Source organism: Hetaerina americana, unplaced genomic scaffold (genome assembly GCF_022747635.1).
Source record: "Hetaerina americana unplaced genomic scaffold, ioHetAmer1.1.p SCAF_20, whole genome shotgun sequence".
NCBI classification, from domain to species: domain Eukaryota; kingdom Metazoa; phylum Arthropoda; class Insecta; order Odonata; family Calopterygidae; genus Hetaerina; species Hetaerina americana.
The window spans coordinates 6,812,825-6,838,909 of NW_027286764.1; the positions used below are offsets into that span (position 1 = coordinate 6,812,825).

General features: G+C 45.2%; 1 protein-coding gene across 1 annotated transcript in view; it reads right to left on the reverse strand.

The window, feature by feature from the left end:
* Prosap (SH3 and multiple ankyrin repeat domains prosap) overlaps window positions 1–26,085 on the reverse strand; it is a 427,994-nt gene that overhangs the window by 74,598 nt on the left and 327,311 nt on the right. Inside the window, exon 6 of the mRNA XM_071586042.1 lies at window positions 13,479–13,893. Within this exon, the coding sequence (XP_071442143.1) occupies window positions 13,479–13,817 (339 nt within the window). The 5' untranslated portion in view covers window positions 13,818–13,893. The remainder of the gene's footprint in view (window positions 1–13,478; window positions 13,894–26,085) is intronic.

A 26,085-nucleotide genomic window follows, 5' to 3' on the forward strand; every position in this document is an offset into this window, starting at 1 on the left:
GCCGACCGTGCTTTAATAAGAGGCCCTCGCATGGGTCACTGAGGCATTCCTGGAAGCCCGACGGTACCGAGATCTTCGTACACTGATCGGAGACTTCAACACTCGATCGGAGACTTGAACGATCGTCACAGGGAACGGAGAGAAACACGACACTTTCCAGTGGCCTTCGAAAGAAAACACGTCTTCAGCCAACAATTCAACCATAGGCGATCAAACCAACTTGACAAAGGCGGACACTCACAGACACTAACACGTACACTGACACACCGCACTGCCACGAGATGAAAACACACTCCTTGGCGAATTTCGTCACTCGGCCACTGTGATCGTCTCTTCGGAGACTGCCATGACCTGTGAGACGTGTCCTTCACACATATCCTTCAACTGATTGTTTCTTATCGGTGTGAAGTTTCATTTCGCGTCCATTGTTCCGTAAGACGGCATAAAAACATCACAGGATCGAGTTAATTCGTTAAGGGAGGAACAGCTGTGCTTTTGGCGATTCGTGTCTTTTAACTTTCGTGCCGTCTTTTCACAATTAATGTAGGCCTTGTTTCTGCACGAATAAACCGTTATTTCCGTAGAATATCTCTTACTGTAAACGGCTCAACAGGCGTGGGCCGAGCCGAATTCCCCCGCGGCGACAGCAGTAAGGGGGGGGGGGGTTCTCTGCGAATGAGAGGAGGAGGAGGGGGTGAGCACGGCGGGAAGTCTCAGACTCCGAAGGGGAAGCGACGACTCCGGTACGTGGTAGGACGTCGCGATCATCCGTGCAAACGAAAAGCACACAGCAGTCTCTTTCAAACCTGAAGAAATGATTTAGAAAGATAGTCTCCCATGCAACACAACTGATGAAGTAAAAATCCAAACAAGCGATGATCAAACCTCGGGCCAATATCACTCTGGAAGTGGGGCGAGGATGAAGGCTTTTCACACTCCCGAGTCACGGGCTGCTTCACACACGTCAGGGAGCGTCCACATAATAACACCACTCCTTAGCATGTTCCCTGTACCACAAAATCGGTCGCATCGGCCAGGAGGCGGAGGGAGATGGTGGCGTGAGAAGGGGGCAGGAAAGTGAAGGACCACGTAATCTCACGCGTCTTTCGTTCATAAGCGCAGGAGAGCGAGATAAATACGACGGCGAACTTTCGCTGTGTTGCGGGCGCCGATAGTGTAGACCGCTTGCATGGGCACCTTTCCTCCCCCAATTGACGACCAGGCGGCACCCGAGAGTCCCTCTTTTCCGTCGGTGACGTTATCCTTCGAGAACCGTGAGAGGTTCAGTGCCGGGTCTCAGAGCGACAAAACTTCGCATGCGCAGTTGAGAGGACGCTCTGCACACGCCACGGAATAGCTCGAACTCACGCAGAGATATCGAGGGCACAGAGCGACCGACACGCGGTACTTTCAACGCGGGCGCAAGCAAGCACTCCTCCGGCGGGAGAGGGACTAATAAACCATTGGCAGAACCTCCTTCCGTGATGACATCACGTCTCAGAGAGGACGATGGGAAGTCTGCGGGGAGAGAGATGAAAGAAGAGAGAGAGACAGACTGTCTCCGGGCGAGAGGTCCAGCCACCTTCCGCAGACTCCAAGAGAGGCGCAGCACACTGTGTCACAGCGCAGACCGCAAATATCCGAGGCGATGGGGCCCGCACACGGGCCTACGTATGGGGGAAGGGGGTTGTAAAATGCGCGCACACACACACACAGGGGGAACTTGACGCGAGCAACCACCACACGCGACCTTCCGAAAGCCGTCGTCCCTCCGATGGCGCACGCTGGCCCCGACTCCTTCTGCGGCGGGACCTTCCACGTATGTAACGCGCAGCAGCGCCAGAGATGGAGAGGGAGGGAGACGAGGGAGCCCCCCCCTTCTCCTGCCTGTCCACCTACCCCCACCACCCCAGTGGACCAGCTCTCGAGTTGAGGTCTTTCGTCGGAGGGGCTCGCGGCGGCGGGGATTAGGAGGAGAGGGGAGGCAGTAGAGGAGGAGGGGCGAGAGAGGCGTGGGAGGGAGAGGCATTCCCCCTCCTCCCACCCTCCGCTTTCCTCCTCCTCCCTCTCTCCCTCTCTCTCTCTCTCTCTCTTGTGCAGAGGCCGTTGGCCCCCTCCAAGAGATCCCTTCCCTCTCTCTCGCACGCATACACTCAATATCCTCCCCCCTCCCCTCCCACACTTCTCGAGCCGAGGGGGAAATGTGAGAATTCTCTCGAAAGAGTCGATCCCAAGCGGGATCCAGTCCGCGCAGGAATCGTTCGTGATCGCGATCCGCTCGCCGCCGAATGATTTTCCCCGTGCTGGAGACCCTGGTGGCAGTGGAGGGGAGCGAAACACCCGATGGCCCCCAATTACCCAATAATGTAAGTTTTTGGGTGGAGTTGTGGCTCAGTGGACCCACGGGCCCATTGAGCCACGACTGACCCACGGGCCCTCCAGTCCGCTGGGCTAGTGACCGGAGCGCCCGTGTTCGATTCCGGGTGATGTCTCCAAGAACCCTCGGTTCTACCCGAGCTATGCGACTTTTCGGGTACCAAATCTTCCAGGGAAACCATATGCGGCACAGGGAAAGGAATTGCTGCCCATTATTACCCTGATGAGTGAATTTCACATATCGTATAGGACTTTAATACCAACCTTCGGGTTGATTACTCCGCCTACAATAGGTTGTCCGGTGTGGTAATCAAGTGGTCAAGGAGCGTTCAGGTTCTTATCGTAGGATTCGGACTTCGAACCTGGGTATTGCGATGAGAGCGCCACGACGAACGGTGACACTGGAAATATTCTTTGACGTCTTCATTAGTTGATATTACGTATGTATGGCAATGGATTGGTATTCATTAACATTAGTTCAAATACCACCTCCGGGTAACCACTTCGAGATTCATTGATTCAACAACGAATTGGAATAGCATATTAAATCGGTTAGATTTTCCAAAAATCGCACCTTTGCAAAATAATTCCGTAGGTCAATTTTAATTTTTTGTTGAGCAACAGTCAAGCTGAGGGACCCTTTCCCGCGTCGTATGATGAAGGCCAATGTATGACAAAAGCAGTAGACGTCTCGAACGTGAAAATAACGAGTGAAAATTTGGGAATATCTCTCCAAAAATCGACAAATCGGACCTCCAAATGTAAAAAGAATTGAGAGAAAATACTGCTTCCCAATCAAATTTGCTCCGAAATAACAAATCACGTAAGCGCCATCATAACTTACTTGTTACTCAGCGCTTTATGATTCATGTATTACTATTTTGCTCTTCGACTTTTCACTTCACTAGGTCGATATAACTGCCATCTTTGTCACGGTGATATAAGAAGCGAATAATAAAGTAACACTCAAGGGCTTGCCAAACTACGAGTATGACTCGAAGAGAGTACTTGGATAAAAGAGAAACTCAAATCTTAACTTCTGTCACATTTAGCGGCTTGGTTCAATTACCCTTATTAAAAAAACGGCTAATACAAAACAAACGGCAAACAAAGTCTCAAAACTAATTTATTTCTCGGCGGTGAGTAACTATACACGTGGCTTGCTATAGTCTATTTGTACGGAGACGCATAAGCATGATCGCCATTGCTAACTTAATGAATTGACGTTAAAAATGGCCAGAATCAAAATAATATTAATTTGATTAATTATTAGCACAAGCAGATTTTTTTTAAATAATGCCACAATGTCTTTTTACATCGCTGAAAGGATGATTAAATATGTATTTTCATTTTTGAAAAGTGAAACCTATATATTCTCATAGAAATTCCCATTAATGATGAACAATTCATAGAATATTGTCGGGATAAACAACTTTAGGCATTTCTTAATTTTCCCAAGATTACATCCGGATGGCTATTATTAAAATATTTCAATAAAAAGTATAGATTAATGTTAAATAAAAACTTCTCGAGGGAAGAAATTCGGGTTGCAGTTCCGCAGACCGACTGTCTAGCCGCCTTGAGGCAACAGTGAGAGTGGCAATATGTCCTCTTTCGTGATGCTAACAAAGTCGCCGTCGGCACATAAGACAGAGATAAGGAAAATAGCTAAAGGTGCGCAGTAGCAAACAGCTAGCAGGAGCGGTGTGGCGCGCCACAAGTCCTCTCCGCACCCGTGTCGGATTTTCTATCTCATGCAATAGAAAGGAAAACGCTCTATTTTTACACTCCATTCTCTATCTGAGAAAATCAGGCACCATTGCTAGAATTCAAACCCGGGATGGGAGGGTGTGTGGATGGGTCGGGGGGGGGGGGGGGACGGAGGCCCTGAAGACTTTTGATCAAAATATTTCGTGTGTTTTGGTGGCAAATCCTTTCCTTAACCCTTATTTAACGTAGAGTACGCTACAACACTTCCTACCTTCTTTTGCTCTAATTGCGAGCTCCCCCTTCCACCCCTCGTCCCTCCCCGTGGGAGTGATGCCTCACGCCGTGCGCTGCAAACAGCTGGGGCACAACATTCTACGCCTTTGCCTTCAGGGGCGGGGATCAGGAGTTGCTGGGCCGTGGATTGATAGAATCCTACTTTCCAGCTCTGCATGACCTGCCTTAGCATGGTGGACACGTATCGTACAAGTGTTTGTGGTTCCTTTTTATCCCCATCTTTTCGGGTACCGAAGAATCTTTTAGTTCGCGAAATTAACACTTTTTAGGAACTATGTTTTCCGTCAGCATGGCTGGTATTGGATTTGCAATCGAGGTTTGTCCAGAGAATGGTTAATCCTTTCCTCTCCATTATTCCTTACCCGTTCCGGATGATACTTGCACCCCTTGCCACACACATTTCCAGTGGGTCCAGGGGTGTTTATTCAGATATAGGTGAGTTTACCGTCGTCGCATTCTACACACCGCAGGCCTTCCCGTGTTTTTCCGACGCCTCTCACCAAATTTCAAACGGAAATGACCTTAATTTCCAAAGTGCAAAATTTCAGGCGGGATACGGTGCAGTTAGCGCATGATAATTGACCGATAATTACAGTCTTTCAGCCTATAAAATAGGAAATGAATACCCAGCAACAACTATCTACCAAATTACCAATTATGAAAAAAAACATTTATGGTTTTTTTTCATAATTTTAATACCATATGATTCTGAAAGAAAAATATTTACAGGCACTCCCGGTCCAAGGAAAGCTCTTTTTAGTTCATAGACAAGGAACTAAAATGTTCTTGACAAATGTTCTAGCTCATCTGCAGCCTCGTCGTTGCACTTGAAAAGAGCATCAATGAGTTCATTCCAGCATATGGAGCCGTCCAAGTACCGATTCCGTAACTGACTCTGGGATGCGTAGGCTTCGATCAGCCTCCGCCTGGAGAGGAGGAAGGGGCGGAGGGAGGGACTTGGCACTCGTCGCGGGGGAATGCGTATTTCGGCGGCTGGGAGGGCGTCGTGCCCGCGCGGGGCAGGGGGACGCATGCAGGGAATGTGCAATTTTGAAATAAAAGCCCTTAACGTGGGCGGGAGGGGTATTGAAGAGGTATTCCTAAGTCATTTCTCCCAATGACTATCAATTTCTGACGCTATCTCGACCGCCACATCTAACGGTGGTAGTTAATGACAGTATCCTCAACATATCTGGTAACAGATAAAGTAAAAATAAAGACGAGAGAGTCTTAGCGCTGATGGATGAGTTAATAAGGATGATTTGATGACAAAAGGGAGACTTCCGTTTAAGATATATAGCTAGATAATTACTTAGAGTTAAATAAAAATAAATCGTGCATATCGAAAGTCAAAGACCGAATGGCGTGATGCGCCAGTCACAATATACTGGCAATGTCAATAGTCGCTAAACAATCACATGTCTTTGTTAAACTTACACATTTGTTTCACAATATGATAGTTGAGTTGAGCAGAGGGCTATCCATAAGCCGATGAAATGACTCTTTTAAGGCAGTAATAAATAGGAAAAATATTAGACGTATGCGTGGAAAAATATTTTTTAATGAGGATCTTTTATTAGCCAGTGGGTATACTAGCTAAGATCTACTCTGACATACAATTATTAACTACGGTGTTCCTTAAACGGTGGGAAGGACTTCGATTTTGTATAAATATCACGATAAGCAGAAAAAAGTTAAAACACTCGAAAAAATGTGGCTTTCCAAAATTTTTAAACGTGCTTTGAATGTCTACGCTTACAACATCGACAGTAAAAAATCCTCTAGTGTTTGCTCTTCTCCCGGGTCCACTTTAACTTCTCTCCATCCGCTGGCGCCCAGCGATACGCCCAACAACATCGCAACCAACGCTCATCCCCTCGATTCTAGGAGACTGATTTTCCTGGACCAAGATGCCTGATCCCATCATTAGGACTACACTAATCATCTATTTACATCTAAGCCAAGTGTCTTGGCAATTAAGAAGTCTCCTAATGCAAATGCTTCTTCCGTTGGCGCAATTCTTCATTCAATGCCCACACTTCAACGCCCTTTTCCAAATGAAGTACTGCCAAAATTGATAAATTCATCGGTGGATATGAATCGTCCACCAATGGTTTTTAATTCATCAACCCATGTTCATTGCTTGTAGTATACATGCCTCACATCTTTAGGACATCACTACCATTAGGATTGAATAACAAGTGAAGAGGATCGTTAAAAATACAGGATTTCCAGTTCCTTTGAGCGGTTCCTTCGTGATGGCAATTCACCTAGAAGCTAGTAAGAATCCCTTCATCAAAATGGCAGTCATCTTGATCTGCGTCTTAAGAATATATTTGCGCTATCTCTATTCGGAACGTTGATAAAAATACAATGTTTTCAACAAGCTTAGTCCGAGATACGTGTCTACATAATTAAACCATACATCGAATACTATAGCGATGCATCAAAACACACGCATGCCAAGTATCCGGCGCTAAATCGATTCGTAGCGAAGGACGATGCACTATTCCACTGTTAATTAAATATATTTCGACTTAAACATCTTAAGGTGATTTTTTTCTCCAATTGATTCTCAGTGCTAGATATTGAAAAAACATCGCTACAATGTTTCCTCCCTTCCCTTGAAACGTAGACTCGTCTCCTCCCCTGCCTGTCTAGAGAGTAAACTTGTTATCAGCTCTCCCTAAAACTCGGGATGTTGCGCGACCGAACGATTGGCAACCCTGCTGCCAACATTCAGCGAGGACAGGAATGCGGCGGGTATGCAACACATACGCGGTTTCCTCCGATCGGCGCACTGAGTGAACTGGTCATTTCGCGATCAAATCCTCCCTCACAAGACCGGATCAGCGGGTAGACCGACTCTCCGGGATGGGACGGCCACTTCGGGATAATGACGCGGTTCACGAGCGCGAGCCCTCCCGTGCACCTCAAAGGACCGACACTGCCTCCACGATCTCCCCCCACACTCCTTTCTTATAGAGGAGAGCCCCTCCCTGGCCAGGCATTTGCGTGGAAGGAGAGAGAGAGATTGGAGGAGGCCACATAACAGGTTTTTAACTCCCCCACTCCACGCCTGCACCGATCCCTCCGCCAGGGAGCCAATACGATACGCGCATATTTCCTATATCTTTATAATGGGCAGTCTATCGATTGGAGGCTGTTTTTCCGACGGTCTCTCCGAACCATTACGCCGTGTCGTAGATTTCTGAAGCACTTCCGCGCGGCACGGTTTCTGCTTGCCCCACACGCCACTGCACCCTTCGGCCAGTTCCTCGTCCTACGAATCATCTGCATGGCCCAGCCGTTACTCTCACTTCTTCTTCGACCTGCACCCCAACACCACCACCAGACCAGCACGCTCAGGGGGATGTTCTCGTCGAACCTAGGCCATTGGATTGGCTCCGAATGGACACTCGGCATTGTTACGCAACGCCGTGGTCCCCGACAGATCATGGCATTTGTAAACCACAGGATGGCAGTCACACCTTGAATATTAAACTACAGGGTTCGTCCGGAAAATAAGTGTACTGACTCCTGGGCTGGGCGCGCCGCTCCAGGCGCGCCCAGCACCGCTCTGATGGGCTGCAATTGGAGGGGGGTATGTTGGCAAGCGACGCTGAAAAAGGCAGTCGGCTCTGAGCTGTGGTGTAGTGAGGAGCTCTGTTAACGCGAACCTCCACGCTCGACCCACGTCACGGAACGCGATGCCGAAGTTTTTGGAACAGCGTTATTCCATCAAATTTGCGGTAAAACTTGGGAAATCGTCTACCGAAACTGTCGGTATGATTAACCAGGCTTACGGGGAGTCAGCCATGCCCAGAAACATGATCTTTCGGTGGCACAAGATGTTCGTGGAGGGCAGAGAAGAGGTCGACGACGAGTCTTCGAGAGGTTCCCGATGATGCCTTCGCGGGAGCGTTCCAGGAATGGGAACACCGCTGGAACAAGTGTATCGACTCACAAGGGTCCTATTTTGAGGAATATTAGCTTAAGATATGTAAAAGTGTAATAAATTTTTTTCCTGAGCTCAGTACACTTATTCTCAGGACGAACCCTGTAAATTAACCACGGTTCAGCTCCAGCATTTTCAACCCTATCCCCTTCCTGCCATCCCCCTTACTCTTTTGTCAGCCATATTTCCTCCCTGCCAATCCAAACACAAGTCATACACGCCTCCACAAATCTTTCCTGGAAGACCACGCTCCAGCTCCCCTCAACATTACACTGCAAACATTTCAACGAAGACGCTTCCAGTGGTGGCCAAAACTTCTGTAGTCCGTATTCCGGGAAATCATTAATAAAAGGGAGTCCAATAAATCACTCTGGCTGCCACTTTTGAAGAAACGCTCAAATTTTAACTCATTTCAGAAGACACTTATTCGCAGTCACGACCGTCACTTGACCAACACCTCTCCACTAATTGAGGTACGTTGAGGTGTTTATGTTTTCAATCGCGAAGCGTAATCGATGCGTGTTCCGGCCTTCCGCGTGGAATGCCCGAGATGGAGGTCACGTGACCGAGTGCGAATCGTTTTCCTCGAATCTTGATCTCGGTCGCTGCGCCCAACCACCAAATACGCTTCGGGGAATGCCCTTCTCGCCCCGCAAGCACGCCAATTAAGGCTGCAGGGGGTGGCAGGAAAGGTGCGGCATCTTGAGGAGGAAATGGTAAGAAAATCAAATAGGCTCACTACCATTGCAATGAGTCAGACGAGGAACTGATTATTAGAGAAGGAACGAGTAGAACCAGGAGGAAGTTAACTTGGAATGAAAAGTATAGATGTGACGCAAAATATAGGAATGATTTAACAAGTTGGACAGAAAAATATATGTAGCTACAAACACCTGAGTTGTGTATTACAGGTAAGAATGGCGAAAAACATGGCGTGACTTAATGGGGAAAAAGGTGCTTATTGGAAATAATGACCGAAAGGAAAAAGACATTGCTCAGACAGATTTGGAATTACTGTTAGCCAAGACGAAACAGAAGAGGGAGGGAGAAAAAGGGCTCCTTGCTGATATATACAAAAAATGGAAAATATGTAGATCCCCTAAGAAGATTGGATAGTAAAAGAGTTGATACTTTTCTTCAGACATTTCTGCATAATTAGAACTAGGGTGAATGGCTTTCGTAATCATTAAAAGGTCGCAGTAGTTAATAACGATTTCCGACATTATGACATCTTGGGTTCACGAAACTTCCCGCGTTTGCATTAGAATGCGTTAATGGTGGCCACCGAAAGACGAACACTTTTAGCACTCGGCGAAATAATTCACGCAGCATCCTATGCGCAAAATGATGCGCCGTGGAAGCGGCAGAGGCGGGTCAGAGAGTGGACGGGGGGAAAGTGATCCATTCGCTGATGAAGGTGAGCCGTCGGGCATCGAAACGTTCATAGGATTCTCCTCGGGTATCTCATCTTTTCAATGCACAATGTATCGTCAAACACGGGTTTCGTATTCGAGATTTGATTCGTAGCATCCTTCCCAAATATTTCTGCTCCCTGCCGATCCCTCATCTTTCCTCGCGTCAATACTTTCCATTTCTGCTTCTCTGAGTTCGTTCTTGGCATAGCTCTCTGCATATTCCCATCAGTTTCCTTCAGTTGAGGCATTCATAAGCTATCGAGCCCACGATATGTCCAATCAATATCCCTCCCCGTCCTTCTTGAGATCTTCTTGGGTTTCTTCTCACTTCAACCACTCTCCGGAGCACTTGTACTCATTTCTTATTTCACATATCCATTTTTTATTATTCTTCGTCAATAACACATTATCTTTTGTTTGCAACCTTCTTCTCCCTAGCTCCCATTTCATTCACCTCTCAAACCCATGGAAAAGTGAACTCCAGACACCACTCTTGAGGAATCGCTTCCTAATGACAATACTAGTAATATTTGCCGTTAATTGGTTGGTTCTTCTCGCAGAAATCCTTCTTCGCCATTCCTGTTCTGTTTACTATATCCTACCTCCTTCTTCCACGATGCTGGTGACCTTGCTGCCCAAAAGCAAAACACTTCCACTTGCTCCAGCGTGTCTTGCCCTACCCTCACACGAAGGTTACTTTCCCTGCTTAGGCTGCATGAAGTGTTACTTGCTCTCAACCCTGTTTAGCTTGAAGTTGTGGCTTTTCAACTCCTACTTCATCGTGGATATTAAATTTGTCGGTGGGTAATCTTTCTTTGTAAAATATAAGACAGCTAAGGCGTCCAAATATCAGAAATAAATAAATAAATATATATATATATAAATATATAAATAAATATATATATATATATAAATAAATATATAAATAAATATATATATATAAATATATATATATATACGAGGGTCATCCGGAAAGTAGTACCCGTTCGTGAAATAAAGACACAAAAGTAAATATTAACAAACATAAAAAATTTTATTTGAAAGAGGATACTTTAAACTACTTCTCAACATAATCTCCAAGCAAATTAAGGCATTTGTCATAACGTGTGACAAGTTTCTGTATTCCTGCTGCATAGTCCTTCGCCGCCAGCTCATTGAGATACGCGAGGGACCCATCTTGCACAAATTTTTGCATAATGCAGATGGTGTTTAACAATTTCATGAACAATTGTTCGAGAAACATTGGGAAAATGCTCACAGATGTCATCAATTGTGACGCGCCGATCGTTCCTCACGAATTCGTCAACTGAGCTCACCAGTTGGTCTGTAATGACAGACGGTCTCCCCGAACGCTCATCGTCGTGTGTGTTCCCCCTCCCCATGTTGAAGTTGCGACACCACCGCCGAACAGACGACTCGTCCATTACATTGTCTCCATACACCTCCTTTAATTGGCGATGAATATCACATGGGCGAACGTTTCTTGCATTGAGGAATTTAATCACTGCCCTCACTTCACAACTGGCGGCGTTCTCAATTTTTTTAAACATTGTAAACAATCACAGAAACAACACAGGCAATGCTAGCGTCACGCAACTTGGCTCAGAGAAGGCAGACAAGCCACTGAAGCTATCTGACCTCGTCCAGCGGCTACTCGCGTCGTCAGCACTTCATGCGGCACGAACGGGTACTACTTTCCGGATGACCCTCGTATGTATATATATATATTCGAAATGGAACGCTCTTCGGCAACGCACAAATATATAAAAACAAACTGTATCTCAAAAAATATTATATATCCTATATACAGCCTCTCCTGTAACTTCTGCCCTGCCTTCTACGTGGGCGAATGCACGACCGCAATTTCCCTCCGCATGAATAACCACCGATATTCCACCAAATCTCCCACCTTCCTTAATTATCCCATCCCTACTCACACTGCTTCCCACAATCAATCTTTTAATGACTGCTTCGCCGTTTCGTTGATTGAAATCCTTCCAAATCTGCCAATTATGAGTGTCCTTTCTTTGTGTCTCTATGATTTAACAATCTACATCTGTTTATATGCCATACCATAAACACAGTAATCAACCCGAAGGTCGGTTTAGCAGGTGATAGTAGAGATCACCCAGTACGAAGCCCTATACCGCGTGTGAAAATTCACACATCAGGGTAGGGGGGCCACTTCCTTTCCCTGTGCCGGTTATGGCTCCCCAGGAAGACCTGGTACTCGAAAAATCACTTCAGCTTGGGAGGAGCTGCAGGTGCCCAGAGTGCCTAGCCCGGGAATCGAACCCGGGACCCTCCGGTCAGCAGTCCAACGCTCTACCCACTGGACTACCGCGACCCACATATATATATATATATATATATATATATATATATATATATATATATATATACATATATACATATATACATATATATAGTACATATATACATATATATATACATATATACATATATATACATATATATACATATATATACATATATATACATATATACATATATATACATATATATACATATATATACATATATACATATATATACATATATATATATATATATATATATATATATATATATATATATATATTGTTTCTCCGTTATGCATTAGCCGGTCTTTTCATTTCCTGGTCGAGGAAAGTGCTTAAAAAACGCCAGTACATATGTTAAAAAATGAAGGATTCTGACGGGGACAAATACCAGCAAATGTTAAAAATCCGCTTTGGCTACCATTTGAAACAAATGTTCGATTAATCCGATTCCTCAATTGAGTCTACGCCGGCTGCGAGAAGTCAGTGACTACGAATCAACAGCGTCGGGCTCAACCTTAAGAACAATAATCTTGAGGAATAAGATTAAAGTTTTAAAATCAAAAAAATTTATCAACATGATACTGCCGGTTTTATCTCAAGGTGACATCTTCAGGCACCAGCACCTGAAGAGGTCACCAATGAGATGAAATCGGTAGTACTACATGAATTTGATTGATAAATTGATGAGATTGATACATTTTTGCGAATTTGAAGTTTACTTTATTCCTCCGTTACCATTCCTAATATGATTTGTTGTCTCAGGCGTAACTTTGTGGAATTTGCATAACATATTGAAATGTAATGAAATAATTGACTTTGTAATTCCACACACTTTATTTAAAAAACACACGACCCAGGTTTCGACGTTGAACGTCATCATGGATGATGACGTTCAACGTCGAAACCTGGGTCGTGTGTTTTTTAAATAAAGTGTGTGGAATTACAAAGTCAATTATTTCATTACATTTCAATTCCTAATATGAATCAATTATGAGCAATATCTTCAACGCAGTTGAATTTGGAAATCATGAAAAGACTACTCTCTTCAGTGAAAGTAATGCAGCCAGAATGACAGTTTGTCCGCGCCGGTTTGCGAAAATAAGGACAGCATCCATGAAGCATGGCCCAAGTCCATCGGCAAGTCATGGAAACCATTAAATTTTGAAAATATCAAGAGCTTTCCCAAAGAATTCTCAGATTTAAAGTATGGATAAACTGGCCGCAGAAACTCATAACGCCTCATATTTCCTCGGAGACATCAAGACAGTCCAGGCTTACAGTAATTCCGAAGAAAGATAGATTCGGTTTAAATCAATCCGGTCAGAATTATCAGGGCTACCATTAGGGGGCAGGGGGCCGGGTTCTGCATCCCCCCCCCTGTGGGTTATCATCGCCACTCACCTTTGGAAGCGCGGCGAGGCACTGCTGCTTGACGTCCCACACTAGCTCCTCCCGCGGGAACTGGAGGCACTTCTGCACGTTCAGCTCGGGCACGTGGACGCGGATGAGGATATGGCCCTCCTCGGAGGGCGGGGACGAAGACCCCCCTGGAGGGGGCGCGGGGGGCGCCGTCGACGGGCCCACCTTGACGGCGATGGTCGTTTCCCCCGGGATCGTCACCACCGGCATGGGCGCCGCCGGCGGGCAGGCTCCCCCCACCCCCTGGGGGACGACCGGCGGTGGTGGTGGACCCCCACCCGCCGCCGGGTGCCCCCCGCCCGGTGCCGGCACCACGTCCATCTCTCGGCTGCTGCTCGAACCCTTCCCTCCTTGCCTGCCTCTCTCCCCTTCGGCAACTACCTCCGCCCCCTCACACCTGCAAGCGGGGAATTAGACAACAATTACATTCACGTACAATATTCTGCTTACATTAAGGGTGACTACACATGAACAAACAAACAAACTTGGTCGAAATGCCAAGCAGTGACAACATTCAGCAGGAAGAACATAAAACTATAGACACAGTAATCAACCCGGAGTCATTTTGGCACGGTTGATCCAATACTAAGCCCCATGCGGCGTGTGAAATTCACACACACTTTAACCAATTTGAAAGTAATGCGCATAATTTTATTGTGAAGAGACTCTCCATGGTAGCACGGCAAAGTCAGTCGGGAAATGCGGTTGGGAGTCTTCTCTGCCAACGTAGCCGGTCGCCAGTTAGCTCCGAGCAATCTGGGCGGAAAGATAGCAAGCAGGGTAGGGGTGTCAGATCCTTTCCCTGTGCCGCCTGCAGTTTTCCAGCAAGATCTGGTCCCAGAACAATCACACTGGTTCAGCTGAGGGTATCCATAGAGCCGGGAATCGAACCCAGGCCCTCGGGCCAGTAGCCCAACAAAATATTTATTTATTTATATAAGCACACTGCAAGCCGCCGCTAGGGTGTGTGGCAGGGGGTGAATACACACAACAATAATTTTTACCTAAACATTTTTACTCCTACCGCAGTTGGACAATGTTATTATGATCCTTAATCGTTCATGGAAAAAATGGCATCATCAATCTATCTGTTCTACACTTAATCTCTCTAATTTTACTAGTATGATCTCTCCTACCATAGTAAGAGGGGGGTAATTATACATTTTCAAAATCATTGCTAAAGAGACGTCATTCCAATTTAAGCAAGAGATTTAAACTCTAATTTAAGCTTCGCTCCGTGAGTGATTCCCAACCTAGCTGTCCTAATATTTTGCATACGCTACTTATTTCATCATGACAACGTTTTACAAATCTAGTTCATCTTTGCTCCACGCGATCCAATTCAGCAATCAATCGAACTTCGCGAGTATCCGATATTAAAACGACTATTCACCACGCATGGTCTACATCTTCCAACTCAGCAGTACGTATGGGAGAGAAAATCAAATATGTCCCCTCTCTGTGTGTTTGTGAGAGATAAAATGTGTACAAAGTGTATATATTAAAACACTATTACACATTAATTTCGACCGTCACGCCGGCCACTTCGGCCATGGACAAGTGTCGAACGCCTTCTCCATATTAAGTGCACGTATACTGAAGATAAAGTCATCGCAAATGAGAAAAACACACAACACGGATACAGCCGGAGCATAAAAAAGATTAATCCATTCGGGGACGACACTTGATTACAATAATGCATGCATCTAAATCCTGGTGACGGCAACGCAAATAGTGTTATTCAGTCGTTTTTTCGAATATATTTCCAGTTTTTTCGATTTAGGGGTATATGAAGAGCTAATGAAACCTTTCCTGTTATTTTTTAAGCAATCGCCATCAGTTAATAAATTGATGCGAAAGCATGTGGAGCCTACAAACCGATCACCGCTCAGATGCGCCCGTCTCTTTTTATTGGCTCCATTTGAAAGTTGGTAATCAATGAAATTTAATTGATAGTGGAATCAAAATTAAATCGCTAATCTACCAATTAGTTAATAACAAGTAATGTATGATTACAAATAAATACTCATTTCGTGTGCGATGAAGACCAGCAAACACAATAGAAAGGTTTATAAAGGACATACCAAGAGATGTGGAAGGACCGCAGCCACCATTTAAGAGCTGTGCTTTTTTGCTATTCATTACACCACATCCAATAACAACCAGGCAAAGAATAATTTAATGAAATGGAAGTTCACTCCTACAAAAACATTTGAAAAATAATGGAAAAAGCCAGTTATATTCATCCGTAGAGGTCCGATAGAAAGGATTCGAAGGAATAGAAAATTGCTCGGATTAAGATGAACTTTCAAACGCTGAATTCAGTGGAAAGAAAATTACCACTAAAGGTCATTTTTATAAATTACCCATAGCCTTTACATTTCCTGGTTAAATCAAAATTGACAACAATATACGCCATGAGCTAACATTAACCTAGGCTTAACATTAAAATAGGAGGGCAAAAACTAGAGCAGGTAGAACAGTTTACGTATCTCGGTAGTGTTTTGGACCAACACGGTCAAAGTAGTAGGGACGTGAGGAGAAGAATTGCGCGAGGCAAAGAGGCCTTCACAAGGAGGAGGGAGTTGATGACGGGGACGTTGAGTAAGCATGTCAAGAAAAGACTCGTAAAAACTTTGATATAGTGCGTAGCTATGTACGGCGCGGAAACGTGGTCATTGAAGCAGGAGGATAGACGTAGACTGAAGGATTTTGAAATGCGGGTGTGGAGAAGAATGGAGAAGGTGAAATGGACAGAAAAAAAACAAACGAGGATGTCCCTGGTATGGTGGGCGAAGAGAGGAGTTGGTGGGGAGATATCCTATGGAGGCAGGAAAAGTGGATGAAGGGGGTATTCACCGGCAGCGGGATGTTGAAGACTATAATTGAAGGGAGAATGTTAGGCAAACGAGGAAAGGGAAGAAACAGGATAGGGGCGTTGGACGGGATGTAGGGAGGAAGAAAGTACTCAGAGCTGAAGAGGGACCTGATGTAAAGTAGGATGTTGTGTTTTGCTAGAGGTCACAAATTAATTAATGAGTAATTATGTCCATCCAAAAACCTACCTTAACCGGTAGATTACCTAATAATAATGATAATACGCCATGAAGTATATATATATATATATATATATAATCTATATAATATATAATCTATCTAATCTATATAATATATATTTCCTATCCCTTTTCCTTATATCTGTTTCTGTATATATGAGTATATATATATATATATACACACACACACACACACACACACACACACACACACACACACACACACACACACACACACAACGGCTCATTCTTTACCTCTGCATACTTCTCTAAACCAATCTGTCCCGCCCTCTTCGAATTTCTCCCAACAACCCTCACCTACCACGCCCGCAACTCCTTCCTTGTTTTTCCTTTTCGTACACTTTACTGCATTCATTCTTCTCCATCACTGGATCTCCTAATCGACGCTCATCCTATAGCCTCTACGACTACGTTTACGAACCTCACGAAACTACTCTCCATTTTACAGTTTTTACAACAGAGTTTTCTTTACTTCTTTCCTTGAGTTGGTCGTCATCAGCTCCCACCTCTTCTTAAACCAACTGCAATTCTTCTTTCATGTCCCTACTTTCATGGGCAGGGTCTGCAAAAATGTCATTCGATACTCTGATACCTGGTCCGTCCTTCTTCATACCCACATTTCAAAAGCATCCAATCTACGCATTTCATATTTCTACTATGAACAAATTTCTACGCCGTACAAAACATCATCCATCTCAAAGTTTGTAAATTATGCGATAAGCAATACTTGCAACCCCTTGGCTGATTTACGAACTAGAGTTTGATCAGCCAACCCTAACTGATTTTACGAATTCCCCGCCCACTTTCATTCCTACCTCCAGTTCTTCCCATGCCTCTTTGATCATTTCCTCAACATATAGGTTGAACAGCAACGGTGATAATGGGCAACCCTGCCTTACACCTCTTCCTAACACTGCCCATCCGGACTCCCCGTTCCCCACTCGCACTAGAGCAGTCTGAGATATGTACAGGTTGTGGATTAGCCTCTTTTCCCTCCAATCTATTCTTATTTTCTGCCATATACTCATTAGTTTTTCCCAATTCACTCTATCAAAAGCTTTTTCGAAATCTACGAAACAGACAAATACCTCCTGGTTGTATTCTATATTCCTCTCGATTAATAATCTCATTACAGCAATGGCATCACGCGTACCTCTCCCCTTCCTAAACCGAAATTGATCATCCCCTAAGCAATCATACGCCCTGTACTGCTCTGCCTGGTCTACGTCCTTTCGTTGATGATCTTTAGAATAACTTCACTTGCGTGTGAAATCAAACTTTTTCTTCCGTAGTCTTCTGCCTTTCCCTTGTTCTGAGCAGGGATTAAAACTTAATCCGACGAAATTTTACGGCCAAATTGCTCCCTCATAGATCCTACGAATTATTCCAAAAAAGATCTTCCTCCAATCTTTTACCAGACTTTTTAAATATTTCAGCGGGAAATTTATATTCCCCCACGGGCTTCTTTGATTCCAGTTCCCTTAATGCCATTTCTATCTAAAAGGTTTGCAGTGTAAGTACCGGTAACTGTTTTTTCCTGAGGAGTGTGCGTGAAGTGCTGCATTCAGACCGCCGGTTAACACTACGCATGATCGCAGATATCGTATAGGCATTGACAAAATGACAGTGAACACCATTAGCACTGAAAATTTGGCCATGCGAAAGATTTGCGCAATGCTTGTCCCGAAGGTCCTGACGGACGACCAAGAGCCGAGTGCAGTGTCTGCTTGGAAAGACCTTCTGCCACGACATCGCGACAATTTCCCGACTCATCTACATCTACATAATACCCCGAAAGCCGCCGCAAGGGCGTGTGGCGGGGGGTGTTAGGTCACCAACCGTAAAAAGGAAAAATACCACATGCAAAAAAACAACACGGAAAATTACACCCACAACAGCGCACACACTCACGCAAAAATCCCTTCATCCAATACTCATGCAAACACATATACCGCAAAACAAATAAAAAACTGCGCCCCATGATGCAGCACGAAAGCCATCCTACAACACGGAAGCCAGGACACAACAAGCAAGAAATTGAAACACCACATGAAAATGCACCACGAAACACTCTACCCCCAAAGAGTCTGTAAAAGGCAGGGAATGCGAACAACGTTGCAGGTAGCAGGAATTTCCCCCCGCGGAGAGGGACGAGGGATTGAAAGGGAAACTTAAAAACAGATGAACAGAACACGAATGAGGTCATTCGGAAAGAATGGGTTATTATAGCAAAACACATAAGGTTAGTGGAAGAGCATGCATTTAAATACAACTAATTATTTTTTAGACGCTGAGGGTGGCAAGTGGAATTTTTGCTATCTATAACCCTGCAGTTGCTATCCCGTATTGTCCGTGGGAAGAAGGAGTCCTTGAGTCGGCTAGTTCTGGCATCTATTTCCCGAATTTTATATGCATGATCCAAGCGACCAATGTATGTAGGAGTACGAATAATTTGCGAGACCTCGGTGCTGAAACATGCGGATCTAAATTTATTTAATAATTTCAATCTTGCATTGAATCGTCTCTCAGCCAATGATTCCCACCCCAAATCCATGAGCATTTCGTTGACGCTTTGCGTTTTATCGTAGGAATCCTTCACAGTCCCGACTTGGCACCAGCACACTATTCCCAACAGTGAAATCCTCCTTCAAAGGACACCACTATGAGACGCCAAGTGCCGTCAGAGAAGCTTGCACGCGTACCCTTAAGGACCTTCCGGAATCCACCTACCAGGGAGCTTTCGAGTCGTGGAAAAGCCGCTGGCAAAAGGGTGTGTCGACGCAAGGGATTTACTCTCAATAATTTTGAAGCACTGCAGCAATATCTGAAATAAATCTATTTTTCCGGAATTTTTCCCAATACTTTTTATGCAAATCAAGTTTACATGAGGAATGTCTTCCAAGCAAACCATTGCAACGAGATGGCCAGCTATCAAGTATACCTGGGTATAAACTTCTCTAATCGACACCATTGTGTCTTTCTGTGTCTTAGCTTTCTAGCCTAATGTTGGCATGGAGGTGTATGCCAAATAAGGGACGGAATTCGCCAGAAGAGATGAGGGTGCATAGAACAGTCCAAAGGAAGGGATGGTGGAGGTAGTCTGGGAGTGCACGTTGACCAAGTACCTGAGAGGACTATAATGAGAGAAAAAAAGAAAGGGACGCAGCAGTCACTTAAGGGGGGTTGACCGACATCCAAGGTCATTTGCGCCATTTGTGATGGCAATCCGGAAAGGGACGGCTTACACCAATCGAAAAGCTCTCCACACTACACCGAAAGTGGGGAACCTCCGGGATTCGAACTCGAGCCCAACGGGTGGGAAGCCATAACATCCGCACCATCCCCCGACTTGGAAGCCGTCACGAGGAGAATGAACGCGGTCCGAATGAGGAGCAGCTCATTCCGGGTGCAGAGGTCAAGAGGCAGTGGATGCACGGAGGAATGGTGGGCGGGGCGCTCAACTCAACGCACTCTTCAGATTCAAGAAAGCTAATGAATGAAAATTAATTAATTGTTTCCGTTTTCCGCTCATGGGCTAACAAGTAGGTCCCTCCGATTTTCCTGCCATCTATATGGAGCAATTTTAACTATTATCAGTTTAAACATTCAATAGTCAAAATCTAAATCCTTCGTTGGCCGTGGCCATGCAAACAGAGGACCGCGTATCCCAGGGCGAGCCTCTTGTGCACGTGGGGCGCGGAAGGTCAGCACCTGGGAATGTGTGTATGTGCCCCCCCCCCGCCGCCCCCTCAACTCGTCGTCGTGTGACCCAAGCGTGGCGAAAGGGTTGAGAACCAGTCGGCCATCTTGTTCCCAGCCGCAAGGAAATACGTATGTGTGTACACGCACGCAATCAAACGCGCGCACTCAAGTGTTGTCCTGGTGTTGCCTCGGCGACGGCCAGTCTTGAGCAGTGTGCGCGCGCAATTATCGCGGTTTGCCTCTGGCTCGGAGGGGCAGAGGTCGGCTTTCGAGGGGGTAGGAATGGGGAGTGCAACGCGGGCACACGACACGAATGTGGACATGAGTACATAACGCACGCGGAAAGGTGCCTGCGTCTTCAATGGGATCACCTTGACGCGGTGCTCCCGTCAATTGTTGACCCTTTCCGGTGATCTAGACCTGAAAGAGCCAGCCCGGAGTAGTAGCCAGAGTGACGGAAACCTACTTCTACCCAGCAAGGCGCCATGAGGGTGTACGCTACCAGTGATTGCTGAACATGAGTACTGACTATTATTAATTTAAATTCTGGTTGTTCGTATTCTGATGCGTGATGCTTCCAACTTTCGCGTCCACAATCTGTTCGATGGTAAAGCCACTCCCTGTGCCTTACTAGGGAGGGTAAAATGAAGACTATGAAACTTTTATTTATTTTAAAAACCGTAATTTATTTAACACAAAAGATTCTCAGCTATATTATTTTCATATTTACTTTACATTGCGTGCCATAGAAATATTTCAGCACCTTGAAAGTTAACGATAACTTCAGAAATACTACCATGGCTTTCCCTGCTGCTAAGGCCAGGGGTGTCAATGCATACTTGGTGTCCCTGACCCGGTCAAGGGGAGTCTCTTAGAGAAGTAATAATGCTGTTTAGAATCTGCTTAGCTCACGTGTGACCTTGTTTGAGTGACAGAGATGAACCACCAACTTTTCGTTCATTGATGAATTTCAATGTTTCTCCTCTTATCTAATCAAAAAGCAAATGTTCCTCTGCGGTGCATACTGCACTTTCAACTGCCATGTTTACACTATTGTTGCACTATATTGTTGCTTTCTTGCATCATGCTTCTAACTGAGGGACACTCATCAAACCATATCACTATTACCAACAGAACAGTGGGACACCATTTTTAAATTTTAGTGCACTTTCAAAGATTTCACGGGATTCACTCTCAAGTACATATGAGAGTGAATCGAGTGAAAGTATATCGTATCCATCGCGAAGTTCGGTACTTAATTCTCCTCATGACCTTCCATTGGTGCTTTTCGCCAAACACACGTCATAAGGGACTGAAATCATTCCTTCCGCGCCACGGGTGAACTCGAAAGATTTATGCTTCTCGTATAAAACATTAAGTCTTGAACGTGAATTCCTTGCTTCCAGTGCCCCCCCCCCCCAAGCGGGCTTTCCAATTATTAAATATGACGCCTACTACGAAACGGTCAGTTTATCACAACGCCTACTTAATCCCGAAATCAAGTCCTTATATGGACGGTTCCTCACGCTCGACGCGTGCTCAAGGTGGGGTCTTACGAATGAGAAATAATGCCTCTCATCAACTTTCCCATTCGAATATTTTCCCAATATTTTATTCGCTCAAGTTTCCTTCCACACAAAATCGCTTAATTTTGCGAGAATTTTCTCCATATCGGGCTCGACGTTTGTGCTACTCCGAGATATTTCCTCATAGTGGCTATCACGGGTGGGATTCGGATAGGTTTTTTGAAGGAGGCGAGAGACATGCATTTGCGCCATCATGGGGCGGTGGGAGTAATTTGATGGAGTAATGATTTCCAGGAACTGGAGGAAGGAGGGTGGAGAGGGAAAACCGGTGTCCATTTCCTCCTCCTCAATTGAGGAAGGGCGCGGAAAAGTCATGCACTTTAACTTCCCTTCCGAAGTACAGCCCACGTACATAAACAATATGTGACGAATGTGTAATATCTGTAGTCATGTTGTTTACATAATTATTAAACAAATTATAAATTTCTATCCAATACTTTTCTATGTTTTCAGGCAAATCAATCGCCTTTTTTTAAGGAATTTAAGGTGCTGTTGCAGACAATGTTTATCACGATACTTTTATTGCTGTTGGAGAATATTTCATCGAAAATTAATTCTATTGATAAACGATCTCAATTTTTTCATCTTTTGCTAAACTTTCTAAATCTGGGAACGATTTATTTGATTAACCGCAGAGTAAACATGGAAAAACTGAGTTTCGAGATGGCACGAACTTTGCAAAATCTGCACATGAGGAGGCGGTTGTTTTGCCACCGAAAATCAAGAACTGAAGAATCCTCAGTGAGGTATTTTTCTATGCTGTGTTCCATCGTCACTCTGGTGGCTTATTTCACCATAAACACTTTTAAAATAGATTATATATGTATGAAGTTAGCAGTTGAATATAAAATTCACGGAGTGTCGCTATCTGGAGGAGGTCTATTGGTGAGCAGAATAGAAAAATACATACACTCTTCTACCCGTGCAATGGCAAACTTCTTCATTCTACTAAAGAAAGAGCCTACTCCCAAGTCCCGAAATGTCCGCGATTTTCACATTTGACTTCAGGTTTCAAGATGTTTTTCCCGTCATCTATTTTGAAAAAGAGTTTACGAGGACGCACCGGAAATTAACTTACGTTTCGGTCAAGCGTGGCGGTGGGTGGGGCTAGAGCCACCATCTTCTTGGTGCCTAAACGTCCCGACACTCATTACTACGCATCCTGCTGTGGTGGTAGTGTGTGTGAAGACTGTCATTCTTCCACTTTGCTTCACTCTGCGAACCGTTAAAATGTGCGCTGCAATAGAAAATCCGGCGAGTTGTGAAGTGCGATCTGTGATTAGGTTTTTACTGGCAAAAAACAACAAGCCAATTGAAATTCATAGAAAATTTTGTGAAGTATATGGAGGTGGAATAAAATGAGTGAAGGTGGATTAGGTGCATTCAGTTTAAAAGTGACCGCACCAATGTTCCCGGCGAGGACACTGAGCAGTGGTCGACCTAGCCTTGTGGTGCAAGAGAAACTGACGGTGAAAATCAACGAATAAAATTCGTGAATATCGCCGATTTACAATTACGGATCTCTCGCTAGATGTAACTTGCAACCCAGAGCTTTCACATTGACGCAGAATAGCTTGCTTGTGTTAAACAAATGGTTAAAATTCAATGCGGCAGATTTCCTCAGAGAAAAACTCGAAAAGCTTGTGCTTCGTTATGATGAATGCCTTAATTTGAAGGGCAACTATGTAGAAGAATAGTTTAAGAATGTGCCTTTCAAATATACGAGAGTTAAATTTTGTCTTTTCACAAGGTTCACATTATCTTTCAAAACGTAAGTTACTTTCTGGACAACACACGTACACATATGGTTAAAATGGCGAATGTTTAAAAAAATCTATTTCTACGTGAAGGTCAACGGTAGGAAAGACGCAATTGGTGGAGAGAAATGAAAATAAAAACTACCCAAAGAGATGCGAGTGAGATTGAAAGAGGAGAGGGGGGAGGGCGGTGGGCATTGGCGGAGGGAGGAGGAGATGAAAGCCGAGAAAGGGGAAGAGAACAGCGGGAAGGGTATGAGGATTCATTTACAAACGCTCTCGTGTCTTTTATCTTTGATGCCTCTATCATTTTAAATTCCTCCGAAGGTCAAATTCAGAGCACAATTAATGTGTTAGCGTTGAGTACTTCAGGGATGAACTTACATCATAGTAATCTTGGCAAATTAAATGTCAAACAATTTTTGAAGCGATGTATCCTCTCCGACAAGCACTTCCCATCCCCCCCTTCTCCCCTCCCTTCCCCGCCTACCTCCTCACTCACCCTCCCGAACAGTCGGTCCCCTTCCGATACACAAGATGTTTAAAAAAGTATCGGGAAAAATTTAATCTTGCCCCCGATACTTTTGGGTCGGTTCTTGACGTTGGCGGCCGTCGACATCAAAAACGTGTGGGTGAAGTACTGATCAGACCGTAGGTCAAGAGTGCGCATGATCACAGATCGTATTGGCATTGATAAGACATGACTGCATACCATCATCGCTGAAAGTTTGGCGATGCGAAAGATTAAATGCGCTAAACTCGTCCCGAAAGTCTGCGAACGGAAGAGAAAAAGAGCCGAGTTGAGTGTCTCCTTGGGAAGACCTTCTGTGACGGAATCTCGACGATTCCCCAACCCTCTTTAAGTCCCGACTTGGCACCAGCAGACTATTTCCTATTCCCAAAAGTGAAATCCTCTCTCAAAGGAATCCATCATGAGACCCTAAATCAAGGCGTCAAAGAAGCTTGCACGGGTACCCTTAAGGACATTCCGGAATCCGCCAACCACCAGGGAGCCTTCGAGTCGTGGGAAAACCGCAAGGGCAAAAGTATGTCGACGCTAAAGGGACGTACTTTTAAGAATTACGAGGCGTTGTAGCAATATCTGAAAGAACTACTTTTTGTCGAAACATTTCCCGATACTTTTTACACAAACCTCGTATGTACTCTTTCGTGACTCGCTGGCCACGTCGTCTAACTTAAGCATAAATTTTCCGTCGATTTAAGGCCTCCAGAGAAAAGCATCTCGTTCATCAAGTGTCCATGGTGGCCACGTGACGTCGCTCGTCGCTAAATCCCGTATATGAACACATTCCAAAAATCCCAAAACCGATGAAATACGAAACTTGGCATACCAAAGTTACAGGGTTCGTCCGGGAAATAAGTGTACTGACTCCTGGGCTGGGCGCGCCGCTCCAGGCGCGCCCAGCACCGCTCTGACGGGCGGCGATTGGAGGGGGGTATGTTGGCAAGCGACGCTGAAAAAGGCAGTCGGCTCTGAGCTGTGGTGTAGTGAGGAGCTCTGTTAACGCGAACCTCCACGCTCGACCCACGTCACGGAACGCGATGCCGAAGTTTTTGGAGCAGCGTTATTCCATCAAATTTGCGGTAAAGCTTGGGAAATCGTCTACCGAAACTGTCGGTATGATTAACCAGGCTTACGGGGAGTCAGCCATGTCCAGAAACATGATCTTTCGGTGGCACAAGATGTTCGTGGAGGGCAGAGAAGAGGTCGACGACGAGTCTTCGAGAGGTTCCCGATGATGCCTTCGCGGGAGCGTTCCAGGAATGGGAACGAACCCTGTACAGGGAGAGGAAGAGTTTTGGCACTCGGGAGCTTTGAGTTGACCAGAAAAGCGAGCAGGGCCTCGCCAGCAGACTGCCTCTGACCAATAAGGCATTGCAAGGGACAAAGCAACGACACACAAAGCACAATTTTTCACTGAGTATCGAGGAGACGACAAATTCCAAGAAACTGCGGGAGATGCCGCGACAGAAACGGAATTATCCGCCAAGGCGCAATGCAACAATTTCAAAGTGTAAAAACATTCACCCTGACTGGGATTCGAACCCGGATTACTTGAGCATGCCTCGGTAGCTTAACTGGCGAAAGCACACCACCGGACAGCGAGTGATCCAGGTTTGAATCTCAGTCAATCCGAACTATGTTCACACTTTGAAATTGTGGCTTTTTATTACTTAGGATCGATCACCTATGACGGATAGGTCGAAGGGTAGGAGCCAGACGATAGGGAGTGGGCGCAGCGCGTGTTCCTCAGTGAGGAGGCGGAAAAGGCGACTGACCCCAGAGGGATGGATTTTTACAACTGATGGTGACGCGTGAAAAATGCCATCGGGGAAGGAAACGCGAAACCACTCGAATTATTTCTCCGACGACGTCGGACAGCAGTGTTCATCTCCAAATGCACGCGTCCAGGCCATGCCCCGCGGGCCTCCACTCCGCCTGACA